The sequence below is a fragment of the Accipiter gentilis genome, chromosome 23 (assembly GCF_929443795.1).
Source record: "Accipiter gentilis chromosome 23, bAccGen1.1, whole genome shotgun sequence".
Lineage (NCBI taxonomy): Eukaryota > Metazoa > Chordata > Aves > Accipitriformes > Accipitridae > Astur > Astur gentilis.
In genome coordinates this window covers 13151574-13168526 of record NC_064902.1, presented here as the reverse complement: position 1 = coordinate 13168526, position 16953 = coordinate 13151574, and the positions used below count along the sequence as shown (strand labels likewise).

The 16953-nt window shown below is 45.2% G+C and overlaps 1 protein-coding gene across 1 annotated transcript; it reads right to left on the bottom strand.

Annotated features, from left to right (window-relative positions):
* Positions 1–8: 8 nt before the first annotated feature.
* On the bottom strand, positions 9–14218 carry CFAP100 (cilia and flagella associated protein 100). Its single transcript, XM_049826945.1, has 14 exons — positions 12306–14218; positions 11843–11949; positions 10252–10444; positions 9536–9603; positions 8708–8871; positions 8008–8088; positions 7210–7391; positions 6969–7131; positions 5374–5422; positions 4637–4788; positions 3682–3817; positions 3007–3209; positions 1338–1428; positions 9–371 (listed from the first exon to the last, which is right to left on the bottom strand). Exons 1-14 carry the CDS (start codon positions 12409–12411, stop codon positions 258–260), a joined length of 1809 nt encoding a protein of 602 aa, XP_049682902.1. The 5' UTR covers positions 12412–14218; the 3' UTR covers positions 9–257.
* Between the last annotated feature and the right edge of the window lie 2735 nt (positions 14219–16953).

Genomic DNA, 16953 nt, shown 5'->3' with positions numbered 1-16953 from the left:
TTGCTAGCAAAAGGAGAGATTTTAATTTATTTTCTTAGGCAAAAGATCAATGGAGGAGGGGGGAAAGGGGTTGCCTGCCACAGCAACTTTCCCTGGGATCTTCGGGTAAGAGAAGATCTTAGGGTAGGTAGGAGAAGAAGAGAGTTTCATGGGACCGTGAAGTTCATCAACTGGGCAAAGACTAACAGAATGTAGATCTATGAAAAACTTTTTCTGGAGCAGCATCAGCCCTACATGCTGTGGTTAAGGCTGTGCTGTCAAGTGAAATAATAGAGTTGTTCTTCCTTCTCCTTATCCATTTGTTCTTGGCTGTGCTTTTTCTTCTCCTTCCTGGCAGGTGGGCTGGAACGGAACATCAGCCTCCTGCTGCTCTGCAGAGGAAGAAGAGGTGTGCGCATCAGTGCTGTGTTGGAATAGCACGTTTGAACCACGCAGCTAAAGCTGCTTCGTGCTGCCAGGCTCTCCTGCTGCGTGGGGCCGTGGCACCTCGCTGTCTGTTTTCTAGGCAGGTTTCAGTGGGTTTTTCTGTTAGAAAACGAGTATCAAGCACCTGAAGGCTGTGCGTGTGCTCATGCCTCAGCTTCTACAATGTACTGTTGCGCCTGCAACTGGTTTCTGACTAAATCCTTATTTGTACTGTCTCAAAAGGAAGGGAATTTGCAAGTCCGAGAAAATACCTGAGGGAGGTTGCAGAACCCTCTTATTTTACCTCGGGTAAAGGGGCAGGGCCTGTTGGCAATCGCCCATGCCGTCACCGGCTTGGTGTGTGACTGAGCACTGGGATGTCCTTGCTGTGGTGTTGACCTGTGAAATGTGCAGCAGGAGCCGTGGCCTGATGCTCTGCGCTGTGCCTCTGAAGCAGCCGACGCTTAGTTTGGAGTAATGCAGAACGTGCCAAAAATGGTATGGTTTGATGGTATGGGCTGAGCTGATCTAGGGCCTTGCTGCCATTGTGGGGAGTGTCTTGCTGCTGCCCAGTCTCTCATTTGCTGATTTTCATGCTTTTTTTTAATACTGCCAAGTTAGCAAGTTGAAATGATCTTACTGAGAATATTGGCAAGTAATGGAAGGGGCCATGTGGTCAAGACAGAAGGATCGGAGAAGGATGATGGAAGGACACTGAGCTGGAATAACTCGCAGTGTAACCGACTTCCCAGCAGTTGCTTAAGTGACATTAGTCCTGTAAATTGGGCTACACCTGAGTATGGGTGCCATCCCCACCCAGCTACAGAGGCCCCTAGTAACACTCTTCCCTTAAACGCTTGATGTTCAAGTATCCCCAGCTTCTCTGAAGTGGGCTGTTGAGGCAAGGTGTTCCTATGGATTGCTGTACTTACTTTTTTTACAGGTGCCTGCGATCTTTCCAGGGCCCTTTGCAACCTTTCCTCCTGCTGCTGCTTCTGTTGTCTCAGCTTTTCCTCTCTGAGCCTTTTGAAGGGAGCAAATAAAGGATGGGTTAAATGTGGTGTACGGCTACACCAAATATGCTTTTGACACGCAGCATCAACAACTCACGTTACGTCTTACTTTAAATCTTGCATCTTCCAGTGTACGACCACTGGAGCCCAGGGGTTTGGGTATAGCTGACACCGGAATTTGTTACTGTGAGGGTGGTAAGACGGAAACACTTGCTGCAGTTGGTCCTACTCTTTCTGGAGCTGGAAAAAGCATGTCAAGCTTTGCAAATGGAGATGTCGGACGGTTGTTCTCGGTTACAGACATGCTCTGTACCACCTTCAGCAGGTGACTTATGCTCTACAGTTGATCAGGATGCTTACCAGTTTTGTGGGTGAACGATGCTTATTTTGTCTTAAGTTCTCACCAGTGCAACCAATTCTGTAACGTACAGATGTGAGTGGGAGGGTTTTACATCCATGGAGCTATGCTTGGCCTAAATGGGCACAGCGGAGGCTGATACTGGTAACTGGCTCCAATTCTCTGTGGAAATGAAGCGCTGGAGCAGCAATGGGCTGAAGCTATGGAATGCTGTGGTGGAGACTAAGTGAGTTCTTAATCTTGTGATCTTCAGGAAAATTTTTAATGCTCTTTGAAGGGTTTTTTTGGTTGGTTGGTTTTGCTTTTTATTTGGGGGGCACATGGGGTGTGTGTCAGATTCTTTCCTGAATTCTCCATCCCCAGAGTAGAATAAATGTATGTCTTATTTCTTTTGTAAGTTAAGAGTGCAAAACTGTTCACAGAACATCAGGAAGAAGCATCAAACCCTTTCTACTACAAAGGTAAAGAGAGTAAGTAAGAGGGAAATATCACTGTTCGGGCTTTAAATCCTCACACTATTTTTGTGGTGGTTTTTTTTTTGTCTGCTGGGTCAGATTCACCTGAGGATGGCCAGATACAATCAACTGTCCAGTTGCATCTTTGTTACTTACGAGGGGAAATTTCATGTGTGTAACTGAGCCAAAAGCGATGTGTCTCATTTCAGAACCTAAGTTTTATGTGTTAGCTGGTTTCTATTTAATTTAATGGTACATGTTAAACTTAAGAGTTTTGTAGAAGAAACATTTGAAAGCTGGCATTGTGGACAAATGCCCTCAGGTACCTGTTGAAGCCTGACAAAGTATCAGGGCATGTCAGACTTTCAGTGTGTTAAATAACTACAGAGGAGTAATTTTCTACTTAATCAGTTTAAATACTGTGACTGCAAATTGTCTTAAAATTATGATTCTCATAATTGAATCTGGTTTTGTTTGGTTTTTTTGTTTGTTTGGTTGGTTTTTTTATTCTTCCAGATTTTGCCCTTTTCTAATATAGCTTGCAGGTCTTTTATAACGTGGCTGTGGGCTGCTGCTCACTGACTGGGAGATGCAAGTACTATAAATGTGAAACCCTTACAGAAGTAAAATGGGATGGATTGGTCACATGGGCTTTCAGACTGCTGTTACAGTTCCCTGGGTTGATCTGACAAATGTGACTCTTTCAGTGGCTTTGCTTTTGGCTGTCAACATTTAAAAATAGACACCCCATTTCCAGAAGAGGATCTTGTCTTACCTTATCCTCCGTTCCTTTTTTTTGGCTTTCTCAGCCTGTTCTATCTTTGCTGGTGGGATTTTTTCTAGGTTGTCGAGTAAATCATTGAGCTGTTTTTCTATCACCATTAGCATCTGCAGAGTCTGCAGGTTTGTCTCATTTTCTCCAGTGCAGTCGCAATAGACTTCCAGCACCTTCTTGTTCAGGCTTGTGAGCATTTTGTCCTAGAGAGGAGAGGAGAGGTGAGAGGCACGGCTGGGTTCTGCCCAGTAGAACCACAACACCCCTCCAAAAGCAAAGGAAATCAGTACAATTTAATTCCCTCAACAAGACTCAGTTGCTTGTTTCCCAGTTTGCTTAGCACCAGTGCCCGGGACAGATGGCTGTGCTGAGCCGTTCTTCTGTTGGTCTCGTCTTCCCAGCTTTGCTGTGGCCTGGGACAGGTTGCAGCTGCCCGGTTGCCCCTGCGAGCCCTGCTCCCACCTCGTAGCACCTGCGTGGAGCAGGCACATTTGCCGCAGTTTGCTGCCTCAGCAGTGCCCCAAACCTGCCCTTGCTGTAGCTCCATTGCTGAGAAACTGTGCTGATCCCTCCCCAGTGCGACCCACTGCTTTTTCTCCCCGGAATGGGTACGGCCGGCAGAGAGGAACCATTTACGAGCTCGCTAACCCCCCTTGCCTTGATCTCAGGATGTACCTGGTCATCAGCTTTGCATTCTCCAGAGGAAAAGAGGTGAACTTTGAGTTTCAGATCTGCTACTCTCTCTTCTTCCTTGGCGATGGAAGATTTGAGGGTGTCTACCTGCTGTTTCAGCTCTGCTAACTCCTTCTCCCTAGGCCAGAAGAGAAAGGAGATATTTCAAAATGGCATCCTTGAAACACACGACTCCACTGCTGCTTTCCAGCCTGGGACCGTCCCTCCTGCTGCCAGCAGATGGGGGTAACACTTCATGTCATTTCTGGGACACTTGGCACCCACAACTCTGCGAGCAGAGGAACTTGTGATTTTTCTGGAATAAGTTACTGTGCTGGTGTGGGGGAGGGATAAGTACCATAGCTAAACATTCAGGATTTTTTAATAAGTCAATGGGGGAAGTAGATTACCTTTACAAACTTTCATAAGTGGATAAGCTACACTTCAAATGGGAATATGTGTGCCTACCTGCCATAGAAATACTATATCGCAATTAGACTGGGGTTTCCTGCTGGCTTCCTCTAGGAAGGGTTTGCACTGAGTTGAAATAGGTGCTGGTCTGGATCACTCCAGGACATGCCTTGTTTCTTCCTTTGATCTTTCTTTATGAGAATTACACCATACCTCTGGCTTATGTCCACTCCAGCATGCTAAATGCATCAGTTCCCCAGCCTGTGCCGTGAGGACTAAGGAACTAGTGCCAAGCCCAAGTCCTCTCCTAAATTACATAGAGGGGACACTTTCCTAGGAGCTCACAAGATGGTGAGTTGGATGGGCTGCAGCTGGGCTCCAAGGTATGAGAAAGAGACTCTTTGTTGTGTGTTGCGTGAACAGCACGATGTGTGCTCTGCAGCATGCGGCCTGATGGTGAGGTGCTAGTGGGGGGAAGAGGCGGTCACTTATGTTTGAAAGCTGGGGCACAGGGACCCCTTCCCACCACTTGTAGGGTCACACTTACGTGCTTTCATGTGTAGTGATGAAAGTATGTTGGGCCTTGTCCAAACTTTCCTCAATCTCCTGGGAATTCTGGATGAAGGACAAGTTCTCTTCCTCCATCTCCGTGAAAATAGACAGCAGTTGTTGGGGATCAGTAAAATACAATTCAGGCTCCTGAAGTGGAAAACACACGTGATGAGGTTTTGTCCTCCTCTAATGTCTTTTCCATTGAGCTACATGGAGGTTGGTCTGCACCAGCCCTGGCTGTTCAAATGCTCTCCTATGCAGTGAGGTCTGTGACTGTCCACTTAGAAATGTCTCCCACCTTCCTGCCATGTGAGTAGCTTTACGCTGCCTCAGTAGCTCACACCCCAAACAAGTTGCATTTTGGGGAGTAAAACATGGTACAAACATCTGTGAGTGGGAAAACTTCCATTTGAGACATAAAACGGTAACTTCACTAGTTTCAAAATCTCCCGTTATATGATATCATATCTCATTGGGGGATGGCAAGCTTTGAGATGATAGTAGGTTTTTGGAAAGTGGAGGAGGAGAGTTAAACTAAGGTATTTATAACAGATGTTGCTAAAATATGAACATTTATGAATGTATAAACAGACATTTATAATTAGTGGCTACAGTAACTCCTCAATACCATAATGAATGGTTAGAAGGTGTGAGAAATCAGTAACATCAATAAATGACAGAGGACAAACACACAAACAGAAAGTGTAAATAGTTCAACATGAGACTTCTGACCTCATCTTCGTCCGAGCAGGTTTCGCTTTCTGCATCCTCCAACGAACTTCTGAAAAAGCATTTTTGTGTATCAGGCCCTTAGAGAAATGATAGCTCAAAGGAGACCTTGTTAGTGAATTAGGAACACTGTTGTTGTTTGCTGTTGCTCTTTGCTCCTGAACGGTCCTTTGTGCATTCACATGTTTGGCCCCCTGTGGCTGTGGGCTATTTGGGGGTCAGTAGGAGCGAGGGGTCGCACAAACATGCAGCATGGGAGCTACGTCTGTCCACAAGCAAGCTGCCTTTTGATCTGCTCCGGGCTCTGCTGCCCAGCAGGGTCAGGACATGACGCATGAGCCTGAACTGGGAGTGTTGATCCAAACGCCTTTAAACTCGATGGGAGGCTTTCGCTCTTGGGCAATGAGAAGGCAGAGGTTAAAAGCCTTATTAAAAAGGCTTAGGCGGCAGCACAGCAAGTGTAGAGAAAGCCTTGTGCTCCGTGTGGGTTATGGTACTGCTCCTAAACAACATGGTGTAGCCACCATAGGAGTCTGCAGTTTTTACCTGCCCTGGGAGAAGGTTGTTGAGCGCTTCTTCCTCTGCACAGCCTATTACCATTAACCAGCAGCGCGGCCTCTCTCTTCCCTGCTCAGCCCCGGGGGCAAGCTAGCGCAAGAGCTGGAAGAGCAGGGCACGAGGTGCCCGACTGATGTTGGCAGCAGAGCCTGCCCATCACCTTCACTTGCATCTGTCACCCTGTGCCATGGAGGGGTGAAAAACCTCCATTTGCATCATCTTAGTGCCAGCCCCGCTTGCGTCTGCATCGTTCCTGCCATGTGGCAGCAGCCCAGTAGTTGCAGTGACTTCACGAGGGGTGGCACGCAGCAGCGCGCTTGGGAGAACCCGGCACCTGCAACGCTCCGAGTGGAGGTGGAGGAAATGGCCCTGCAAGCGATGACTTCAAACTCTATCGATAGCCGGGTTGTTTGGCCTTAGGAGACTCACCAGCCACTCACGCTTTGCTTTTCCAGGCAATTGCTTTCTTTGCCTCAAGAAGCTGGAGCTGGTACTAGCTGTCTCATACCCCGCCTGCCTCTCCTCTGCTGGCCCTGCCTACGTTCCAGCAGGGTTCCTCTGCCTGCATCCCAGCACGTACCGTCCGAAGGCTCTTACTGAAAGTGGACAGTCAATGCAATGTGGGTCTGCAGGGACCCTGGACCTTCATTAATGGCAAAACGATAGGCGGCTATTTGCATGGCAGCTGCGACCGACAGTGCGAACCAGTATCTCAGCCACAAATAGGCCACAGAGAAGCTCTGCTGCAGGACAAATGCCCAAGGTCTATGATTCCTCCTGGGGTTACCTCAAGACCCAAATTCTTTGGGCAGGCCTCTCAGCAGAGGATTTGAGGATGGGGTTCTGCTGGAGTAGGTACATAGGTACTGACTTGCACACCTGATGGCTTTCTGCTGGTATTTTGATTTGTTCCAGTAAGACTCAGATCTCAGTACGCCCGCAGCAAAGGTGAGGAGTAGGTTTCCTCTACGCAGACCCCCCCGTCAGTTGAGTGTTCTCTACAGTACGTAAGTCTGTTGTTTGCATGGTCTTGTACTTACAGTTTTCTTGTTGATAGAGGCTTCAGAAAGTTTTTGAGCTGTGGCCTGATCCCATGTAATGACCTGAAATCCAAACTTTTTGAAGACAGCAGGGAACTTGGCACATCTATATGACTGGGACCATAGGGACTGGCAGCGTTTGTCCCGGCTGTCAGACCCTGGCCTGGAGACAAGAAGAGATGTACGCTTAGAGCATGGGGCTGTCCCAGGGAGGAGTGGGCAGCTCTTCCCTGGCACTCACCCTGCTCTGCAGTGGTGGGAGGCAAGGCACTTTCTTCATTAGCTTTGGATGCTCTTTTCAAATCCTTTTCCTTTGTGTGCTTTTTCCCATGTTCTTCCTGCCACTCTTTTGGAGATAGTCGGTAGAGGAAGTCCCTGTACATCTTGTACTCCTGCAGAGTGTTCTTGAATCTGGAAATATCACTGGGTTGAGAAAAGTGGGCAAAGTTTGTTAGCAGGGAGGAAAGCCCCTGTTTGAACAGGTTCTTTCTAACTCTGGATATTCAGCTTCACCCACAGAAGGGACAAGAGGGCACATGTCTTCATGGACATGCAAAGACAAATGGGAACCTGCCCTGTGTGCTCTCTGTAGTTCCTCATGTGGAAGCTGTCTGGTCACATCTCTGTGGCTGGACGCTTGCTAAGGCACTGGGAGTGCTAATTTGGGAATTTTTACTTGAAAATTAGTGAGAAATCTTGCCAGCTCAACTCATACTGGGAATTATAATTTTATTTTTTTTCTTTCCCTAGGTCATCATTAAAATGCATTACTTAGTTTTGTTTGGTTTTTAATCTGAGACTAGGGATTTAATTTTGGGGTTGGAATATTTATACTTTTAAAAAACACCATTTAAAAACTAGTTGAGTTGTTTTAGAAACAAAGCCAGCATCTGGAAAACAAAAGCTGAAACATTATGAGTCTTAAAAATGAACATTTTTAGAAGTCTTTTTCCCTGATTCCCTTTTTTCCCAAGGGCTGTAAGGGTAAAGCGCTGTAGGGGCTGTTAAAGACTAGGCAGATATAGTGTGCAACCATTACCTTTGGAGGTCCTCTATTTGGGAAGTGATCGCCTGGATCTCTGTTATTTTCTTTGTCTTTGCTGCAGTTTCTTTTTCGGCACTAGGGAAGAATGCATAAACGTAAGCCATAAAGCAATTTAGCAGTAAGTGGGTAGTGAATTGAGGTGCATATAAAACAGACAAAAAGACGTGGGGGGAGCACTAGAAATCTCTCTTATAGATGTATCCCAGGTGATGCTTCTCTCCTGCCTGAAGGCCCTGCTTGTCTTGCCAAAGAGAGTATGTGGTCCCCGGAACACTCCCAGGTTAAGGCCTCCCTAATTTGGCTGCTGCTGAGCTTCAGTTGCCACTTTGCCCTTGTAATACCTGTAATGGGCCAAAGAGCTCAACTTGCTTCACTTAGGGGACTGCTCCTGCTGTGAGGGGTTGGGCAGAAGCATCTCCCTCTCCTAAGGGTGTTGGGAGAAGAATGGAAGTGGCGGGGTCAACAGCAGGTTCCTTGCTGCAGCCAAACCAAGGGCTTTTGCAATGATGGGATTCTCCAGCTGTTGACCTTCCTCTTTTTCATTGAATGCGTGGGGAGGAAGTGCCATCAGCACTGAAACTCTGGGCAAACTCAGACACAGAGTATTTGCTAGCAAAAGCCCTGCAGGGAGGTCAAGCAAAAGACTCGTGTCAGCGCCAAAGAGCGCATGGGTGGTTCCCTCAACTTCCATTACATTTTCAGGGCTTGAACAGAGTTTTTATGGTTCTCCTTCAGGAACTCATCAAACATGGCAGCATCCTTCTCCAGGTAGTATTCAGCCTTTTCCAGTTTTCTTTCTTCATTCTTTGCTACGTTCTCCATCCTTTGAATCTCGTCTCGCTTTACTGCCATGGCATACTGAAATGAACCCAAAAGGCAACACAGTCACATCAGCTGGTTGATTGTAAAGGTATGTTGGTTTAGCTTTGTTCTTGGTTACCTTATTACCCGATAGCTGTTGGTGGAGAGGGTAAGAATTTCAAACCAAGGTATGGATCTTAATGCAAACTAGGTACATAGAGGCCAGGAGATATTTCAGAAGTAACATAGCAAATAAGCAGTGAAATTACAGCTGGAATCCAGAAGTCCCAGCACTGCATTAACTCCTGGCTGACAAAGATTGATTTGGTTGTGTTACAGCACAATATTAGAGGTGAATAAGGGGGATATTCCTGCACAGCTCCCTTATTTTGAGGTCAGAATGGCTCCCAGCTATAATTTACGTATAGGGCAGCAGAAGCCAAAAGATCAGTATGTCTGTGCATCTCACAAATGAAATGGTTGCATGGCTGCTACTGGATGGTGCAAATGACCTATATTCCTTTCTTTCTTGATTGGGGATAACTGGGCTCTAGACTATGAATATCTTTAACACAGGACTTGGACAGTCAGTTCATGAGGTCTGATGTGCCTCCTTCGTATGATCTCTAGGCAATGCATCTCGGAGGGGAAAAAACGTAACAAAGCAGCACAGGGAAGAATAATTAAATTAACAGAAAGTAACATTCTTAAAGCCAAGTACCTCAAGTAAAAATATCTCTCTTCTGTCATTTATGTAGTCACGGAAGGTCTCCTTTTCTAATGGGTAATCTGAAATTAGGAAATAAAGTTGATCAGACTAGAGGGGGAAATATGGCCCAGGTAGAACACAGTGAATATGTAGGCTACTGTGAGCATGGATGTGGTTGACATTGGAACCAGCAATACTGGTTATTTTAATATAGTTTTGACCTTGTTTAGGATCAGTTTCATATGGGCTTTTGTGGAGTAAAACCAGGTAGAATGGAGTGGAGCATCTGATCCTTACAAAGGTCAATGTCCTCTAGACATCAATGGCAAAGCTATTCCTCATGTCAGAGGCAGAAAATCTAGACCCACGTCCACTAAAATCCAACTTTAGGTCAGCTTAGTAGAAATGTCTCCATCACATTTTTTTTCTGCAAACTTTCAGCTGACTCCCAGCTGATTCCAAGAGCTCCCAGCTACTGTGAAGGCCACAGGGGATGGTGGAACCCAGGCTGCTGCAGTGGAGGTGATACATGCTCCGTATGTAAATGCATGAGATGGAGATGGCCCAGCCACACAGAGATTGGCAAGATGCAGCATATAACTATTGTGTCTGCAAGAGCTCACCAAAGTCAGCTAGACTAACTGCTACTCCCATCCCCTCTTTAATTTTTGCTTTAGGCTGTTACCCATCTGAGCAGCACCACTACAAAGATAGTGACTGTCCCCCACCTTTTGTAATGGCTATCTTCCACGAAAGACTCTCCTGAAGAGTTTTCAGTCTCTCTTCATTTGTTGCCTGTTTTCTGGCCTCCTCTTCTTCCTCCTTTTGCAGAGCTTTCCTGAACCCTTTTTGCTTTGCTTTTATTTTAGTGGAGTAAGTCATTTTCTCATGGATATTCATGGTCTTCATCCTTTCACGTTCCTATGAGAAGTCAGTTATGTGGACAGTTTGATTGTATGCTTTGTTTGCTGTGGTTTTTAAAGACATGAGTGGTTATTCACAGTCTAGAAATTTGCAGGCTACTGATACCCTGCTGATGCATGTTTGCCTGGTTTATCTGACTAATCCCAATGATATTCTCTCTTGGGGCAACCAAAACATTTCATGTCTTAGCATTTGTTCTCACTGGTTTCTTGATTTGTATTCTGCATCCAGCCATCAGCTGTGCCAGTTTGTACCTACACAGTGTCCTCATTTTTTCTTCCTGGATTATTCCTGGGAGAGAATGGAAATATTCGGAGATTCATCCTTCAAGCCCCCTAGTGAAAGGGAACAACAGGACAGCCCAATGTTCAATACCAACTCAGTCCAACTTGCACAAAGGCATGTAAACCTTCAAGTTCAGATTGAGAGGATCTACTCAAACCCACTCCAGAGTTTTCTGGAGTGTAAAAGGTTGTTAATGCTCAGTGTTTGCATGTGGGCTGAAGTGTAATTCGTTGCTGTCTGCACAGCTTGGGCATGGGTTAAGCTGAGGACATCAGTCAGCAGACATCCTTAGTGCACTTCTTCCTAAGCCCTTCCTCATACTTATATATTACCTTCAACCCAAGCAAAAACCAGACTATATCAGTCATCAGTGTGAGGTGAGGAGGCTTGCTTAACCTTGTTTGGAGCCCTCCCTTTGTGATTTAGAAACAAAGACCTCTTGCTTCCACACTACAGCCTGGCTTTGGCAACCATGTGAAACAATCAGACTTCTCAGAGATGTGACAACATCTCCGTGGCTTCCCACCCCCTTTGGACTGCATGCCCTAAGGAAAGGCCATTGCAGAAATAAGAAAGAAAAAGACATTCCTGAGACCCAGCTCTGGTCTGGTGGTTTGCAATTCCCTATGATAAGGAGAGAAACCTAAGGCATGAAACCCATGTCATCCTTCTTCCTAGGCATTCATTTTGTTGGCAGTTCAATGTACACCAAACATTGGAATACAGCTTCCCAAGCAGAAAGCCAAGCCTGTTGAAGTGGAAAGCAAGAGATCTTGCACTGAAGCTTTATGTAGAAATCAACGCTAATAGCACTGGCAGGTATCTTCTCCAGGAACAGGAATGAGTGGTAAATCTACCTTGAAGTAAGTAAACAAAGTGACCATATCCACATTTTGCCCTAGCAACCAGCAAGCCTGTGCTCAGATCTGCTCTTGGTGAAGTTAATCTCTCATCATGGAATTCAGTGGACTTGAAGCTGGTCTGGGGGAATCCCAGCTGAATTTGGCAGCTATTATTTCTCTCATGCGCTAAATTTTGGTATTATATTGGTTGGTTGCCTGCCCTAGTGACCTGTTTGTATATACATTGGCCTAAAGCATGTATACATACCGCCTTAGCCTTTTTTCTTTCCTTGTCCCTTATTGAAAAAATATCAATATCTGGAGGAATTGTAAATGGATTTTTCATTGGGTTTTCTTCATCCTCTTCTGGGCTTTCTGCAAAAATTGGATGAAGATGTGAGGCAGAGTATTAGGACCCAGTAAAAAGGAACTCTGATCTGCTGCATCATGCCTGAAGGGCGCGCAGCTGTGCTCACAGCTGCAGATGTCTAAATGCTGAATCAAGAGCAGGGAGCTAGATAGAGCTTATAAGAAGCCAGTGGTATTACTGAGATTTTTGTATTGTTTATGTCACTTGACCATATTTGCTGATCAACTCAGTGTTTCAGCCAGGGATTTTTGTAAGTCTGGAGCTATTTTACCCATCTCATCTGATTGTGGGCAGAAGAGTCTGAATACAGGCCTCTCCTTTGACCTAACAATGAAAAGCTGCCAGAGCATCGTGACCTTACCTGACAGCACAAGCTGGGTTTCCATTCCAGGTTTGGAAGCGAGGCTTTTAGATGTTGACTCTGTATGTAGGGATGGCATCTTTGACCCTGGCCCAAGGAAAATCATAACTAAATCAATCGGCTGGGACCTGCCAGTAACTGGTGCAGTAGGTTTTACAGCAGTGATGGGCCTAGGGGCTTTCTGGATCTTAACCACTAAGCTTTTTGTGCCTGTAGGAATTAACAAAATCTTCCGTAAACTGGAAAATATTTGTGTTCTGACCCCAAGAAGGAGATGTTCATCCCTAGCTTATGTGAAAGCTGTGTAAAACACAGTCTTCCTTACACGCACACTGATGGGAAAGCAAAGACAAAGCAATTTGGAGATAAGCGACTCAAGTCCCTTGCCTCTTGTTCCACCCACATCTCCAGTTCTGATCCACACCCATGCTTTTTCATCCTCCTATCGCTGGTTCACAAGCAACATTTTTACTCCCTAAAGCTCTTACCAGTAATTGCTTCAACACTGTGGGTTTCTTGCGATAAGGCTGAATGATTGTTGGACAGCACAGACATGCTGCAGGGAGCTCTGTCGTGTTTAATTTTAGGCTGGCGAACTGTTGAAGGTTAGTTTTTTGCTTCTCTGAATCCAGTCTCTTTTTGTAGTCTTTGCTATGGGTCCTAGGGGAAAAGGCATAATTGTAATGATCTCACTTACAAAGAACAGGTAGACCATTGTTAAAGTTATCCTTTAATCAACAAAGGCAGCAAGCTGGGTCCAGTGAGGTATTAGTTCAATTGATGCAATTCTGCTGCTGGGACCATTCCTGATCTGCACTGGTATAAGACACAGCAGAAAATATCCTCTTCCGCTTGCACTCGTTTTAAGGCTATTTTAGAGCATCATTTTTTGCTCTGAACAGCCTCCAGTTTTTATGTCTTTTGAGCTAAACTCATCTGGCCTAATTTCCATGTACGTCCTTGGTGCGTCGTGTTTCCTATTGGCTGTGTTTCTGCAGCTGCCCAATTAGTATCTTATTCTTTGGAGGTGTCAAACTTTCGCTGTTGATGAGGCACAGAGGCTGAGGTAGAACTTAGGCTGTCTGAATACATCCCAAATGTTTTCTCTCTCCTTTTCAGTTCTTGAAGTGCCTTTTCCAAAAGCCTCCTTGACTGGTTGCTTAGATTTCACGTCTCTGAACTTTGCATAACTTAATGGGATATTTTTCTCTAGGGGTCCCTCACCTACATCCTGGAACAACATAATCCCTGCTGCTGATGTGAGTTTGGGAGAAATACACTTTGGAGAATACACTTTCTGAAATATGCAGAGCAGTTGCAGCAAACACCTGGATGTTCAGCCCTCTTAGTACTCACCTTGACTTCTGTAATCTAAACCCCTTCTCATAAAAATCTTCTTGTTCATGTGGTTGATTTAAATTCCTGCTACAGGGAATGGGACTGAAAAGCAGGTCTAGACAGAGGATATTGGCATTTAGAAAGTAATTGTCAGTGCAAGCCTCTGAGATAAGAAGTGTTTTATAATATAATTTTAGCAAAGTATAGGAATCTCTTTCTAAGAATAACTTATAAATATTCATTTTATCAAGGTATTTTTTCTTTGAGGTTGTTGGGTTTTTTTAATAGATTGTTTGCACATCACTTTGGAAATAATGCCAAAAGCTACAGAAGCACTAGTTGTGCTAATTATAATTATTAAGCTCAATAGTGCAAATAAAAAATTGCTTTGTTGTTGTTAGAATCATTTGGCACATATTTCATTGCCTCTGACGTTTTTGTTTCAGTAGCTACATACCGATGGCCAGTAGCATGTGAATCAATAGATAAGGCATTCATGGTTTTAATTTACTGAAACATTTATTCAGTGCTTTTCCCTAGCATCAAGCTGCTGTGCAGAAAAAAAATATGCCAAAGTAAACATGCAAACATTTCTAAAAAGCCCTACAATAGAATCCATCCACTGTGTTCCCAGCACACTGGATAAGCCTATGTTTTACACACTCAAATGATTTAAATGATACCATTGCTTGCCGAGGAAGCTCTGGGAAACCACTCCAAGTTTTGAGCTACCGAGCAACTCTTGCAGGGACGGCTGTGTCCCATTTCCCGATACGTTCCCCCCCCGCTCGCCCACAGAGAAGGAGGTGGGCAGCGCGTGTGCTTTCCTGGGGACACGCACCAGCACCTCCGCTCGTCTGAGCGAGTCACTGTACCTCATGTCGAAAAAAGAAAAGAAATGGCTGTGGTCGCCCTCACCCCTTTATTTTGTGGTTCCTCACCCAAAGGAGAGCTCCTCCCGGCTCCTCTCGGCGGGGGGGCCGTGGTCAGACGTGGAGGTGGACGTGGACGTGGGTTGGGAAGCCGTGCAGCTCAGCTCAGCTCTTGTTTGCTCTGCCATGGAAACCTGCGCTCCGTTGCCGGGCGGCATCGGATCCCGCAGGCACGGCAGGGATCCGTCCATCCCTCCCTTCTTGGCGTTAGGCCTGGGTGTCCTGCGGCCGGGACAAGCGTCCCTACCCCGATGGAGCCAGGCGGGTCCTCCCGGAGCCCGGCCACCGCGGGAGGCTTCGCAAAAAATCGCCTGCCTGGCTGCAAGGTAGGCGCATCGGTAGGTCTCTCGAGCGGGCAGCTCGCTGAGGTTCAAACCAGATGTCTGGGTGGAAAAGGAAGAAAACTTCTGTGGTGTGAGAGGTCTCTCTGGCTTGCTGGGGTTTTTATTCATTATTTCAGTCCACGTGGCCTGGGAATCAGGTATTTAACCCCATCCCTGCAAGCAAAGCGGTGGGTTGAGGAAATGGGAGCCGGAGCCCCTGATTGTGGAAATGACTGTAATTTATCATTTCATAGGCTCTGCCTTGGTCTTCCCGTTTGTAAAGTCTGAACAGTCACAGTTTGGAGACTGTGTGTGGTATGGGTGAATGAACTTTCATTTACTGGAGGTTCCCCAAGTCAATACTGCTACAGAAACCCAAATAGCACCTTCCAAAATATCATATAATTCTAAAGATGATTTGATAAAATATCAGCTGAAAAAAGTAATACATTTTAATGGAGGAAAAGGTCCTTTAATCCCCATATTTACTCTTTCCTCTTTCTGAGAAGACCAAATCAGTTCCAAAAGGATCGTGTTCTTCTCTAGACTCTTTAGACTCTCTATTAATATGATTTCAGCTTTCTGAAATTGCAGTTTCTTTCATTTACCAATAGATTTCCAAACAGCTTTCTCCATCTGAATAACTCATGCGATAAATAGCATGATTTTCTGTAAGTGCAAACTCCCATTTGATTGTTATAGTTCTTTTCTGTAATTGCTGATTATCAAGAGATTGGATTCAGGCAACAGAAGGAAAATGCTTATACAGAAAGAAATTTCTCTTTATTCTGCACATGAATGCTTTGATTTTTAGCAGCGATGCAGAAAACCGTAGTGCTATCTTTAGTATATTTTGGGAAATTTCCCAAATGTATTGGGGAGTATGTATAAAAATGAGACCAAAAAAAAATATAAATTATCAGGAATAAATTGTACTTAAGATGCATTTTTCTAAAGGCATAATATCAAATGGTCTTTGTTCAGAAATACCAGTTTATTACAGAATTGCGAATTTGCAGCAGTGGTAACATCACAGAAATAGATAACAGAAAACTAAGACATTTGAACAGCTATGGCTCTGTCTGGCTTAATCTCTGTATTAATGAATGATACACTGATATATCCATTGCTCTGTTCTGTGCTATCCTTGCTAAACACTTATCTGCCCAAACTGGAACAGAGATTATTTAAAAGCAGAGATATATTTTGTGAGTCCTTGGAAACGTGCAAGCTCTTCGTAGCTTTGGTTCATTGTTCATGTCCCACACATGCTGTAAGCCACTTGCTTAGGCTTTGCACTTCCTTGAGGGCAAAGAAATTAAGGCCAGAAGGACATCTGGGGTCTATTCTTAGCCACCATTAACTTGGTTAATGAATGGAATAAATAGCATGTGCAACATCATGGGAAAATCTGCCTGGTGGCATAGGCTGTACAGTTGACCAGTGCTGCAGCCCGTTAGAGATTTCTGGGCTGTGTAACATCGCTTCAGGGCACCACATTTTGGGGGCTTATTAAATGTCTGGACAGTGCTTCCTTGGTGCACAGCTGAGAAAGACGGGCAGTTTGCATGGTAAGAATGGCAGGTTGCTGCTTATGTTTCCAGCAGGATCTGTGGTTTCAGGGGCTTTAGAGGGTGGTTTTGTTAGGACATGGGACTGGGATTTCAGGATATCGTTATTTCTTTGCTCCCTTAATTTCTTTCTTGAAGGGGTTACTTGTCTCCTCCGCTCCTTGGTCAGCCAGTTTGTGGTGTGAAGAGGTTAGTTGTCTCCTCCATTCGGTCACCCCATTTGTGACGTGGGGATGCTGATCCCTACCACAGAGGTGTCGTGAGGGTTAATTAGTGTTGGCAAAACACTTTGAAATGGCTGATTGAGAAACACTGCCAAAGATGAAAGCTGAATAGGTATCTAGATAAATAAATATTCCTTTGTAGTCTTACCATTAGGGAAAACTCCCTGTGTAGCCAGGATACTGCCCAGGTCACTGAGCAGTCGTCTCCCCATTGCCTGGAGTCTTCTCAAGGGCGACTCATTTATTTAAGTATTTCACTT

Bases quoted from the DNA above. Each gene is read 5' to 3' on its own strand.
- CFAP100 (XM_049826945.1), bottom strand. From the start codon at position 12,411: ATGATTTTCCTTGGGCCAGGGTCAAAGATGCCATCCCTACATACAGAG. The intron at 11,950-12,305 runs GTAAGGTCACGA...CAATTTTTGCAG, and splicing joins AACCCAGCTTGTGCTGTCAG to AAAGCCCAGAAGAGGATGAA. The intron at 5,423-6,968 runs GTAAGTACAAGA...ATGCTTTTTCAG, and splicing joins CCTCTATCAACAAGAAAACT to AAGTTCGTTGGAGGATGCAG.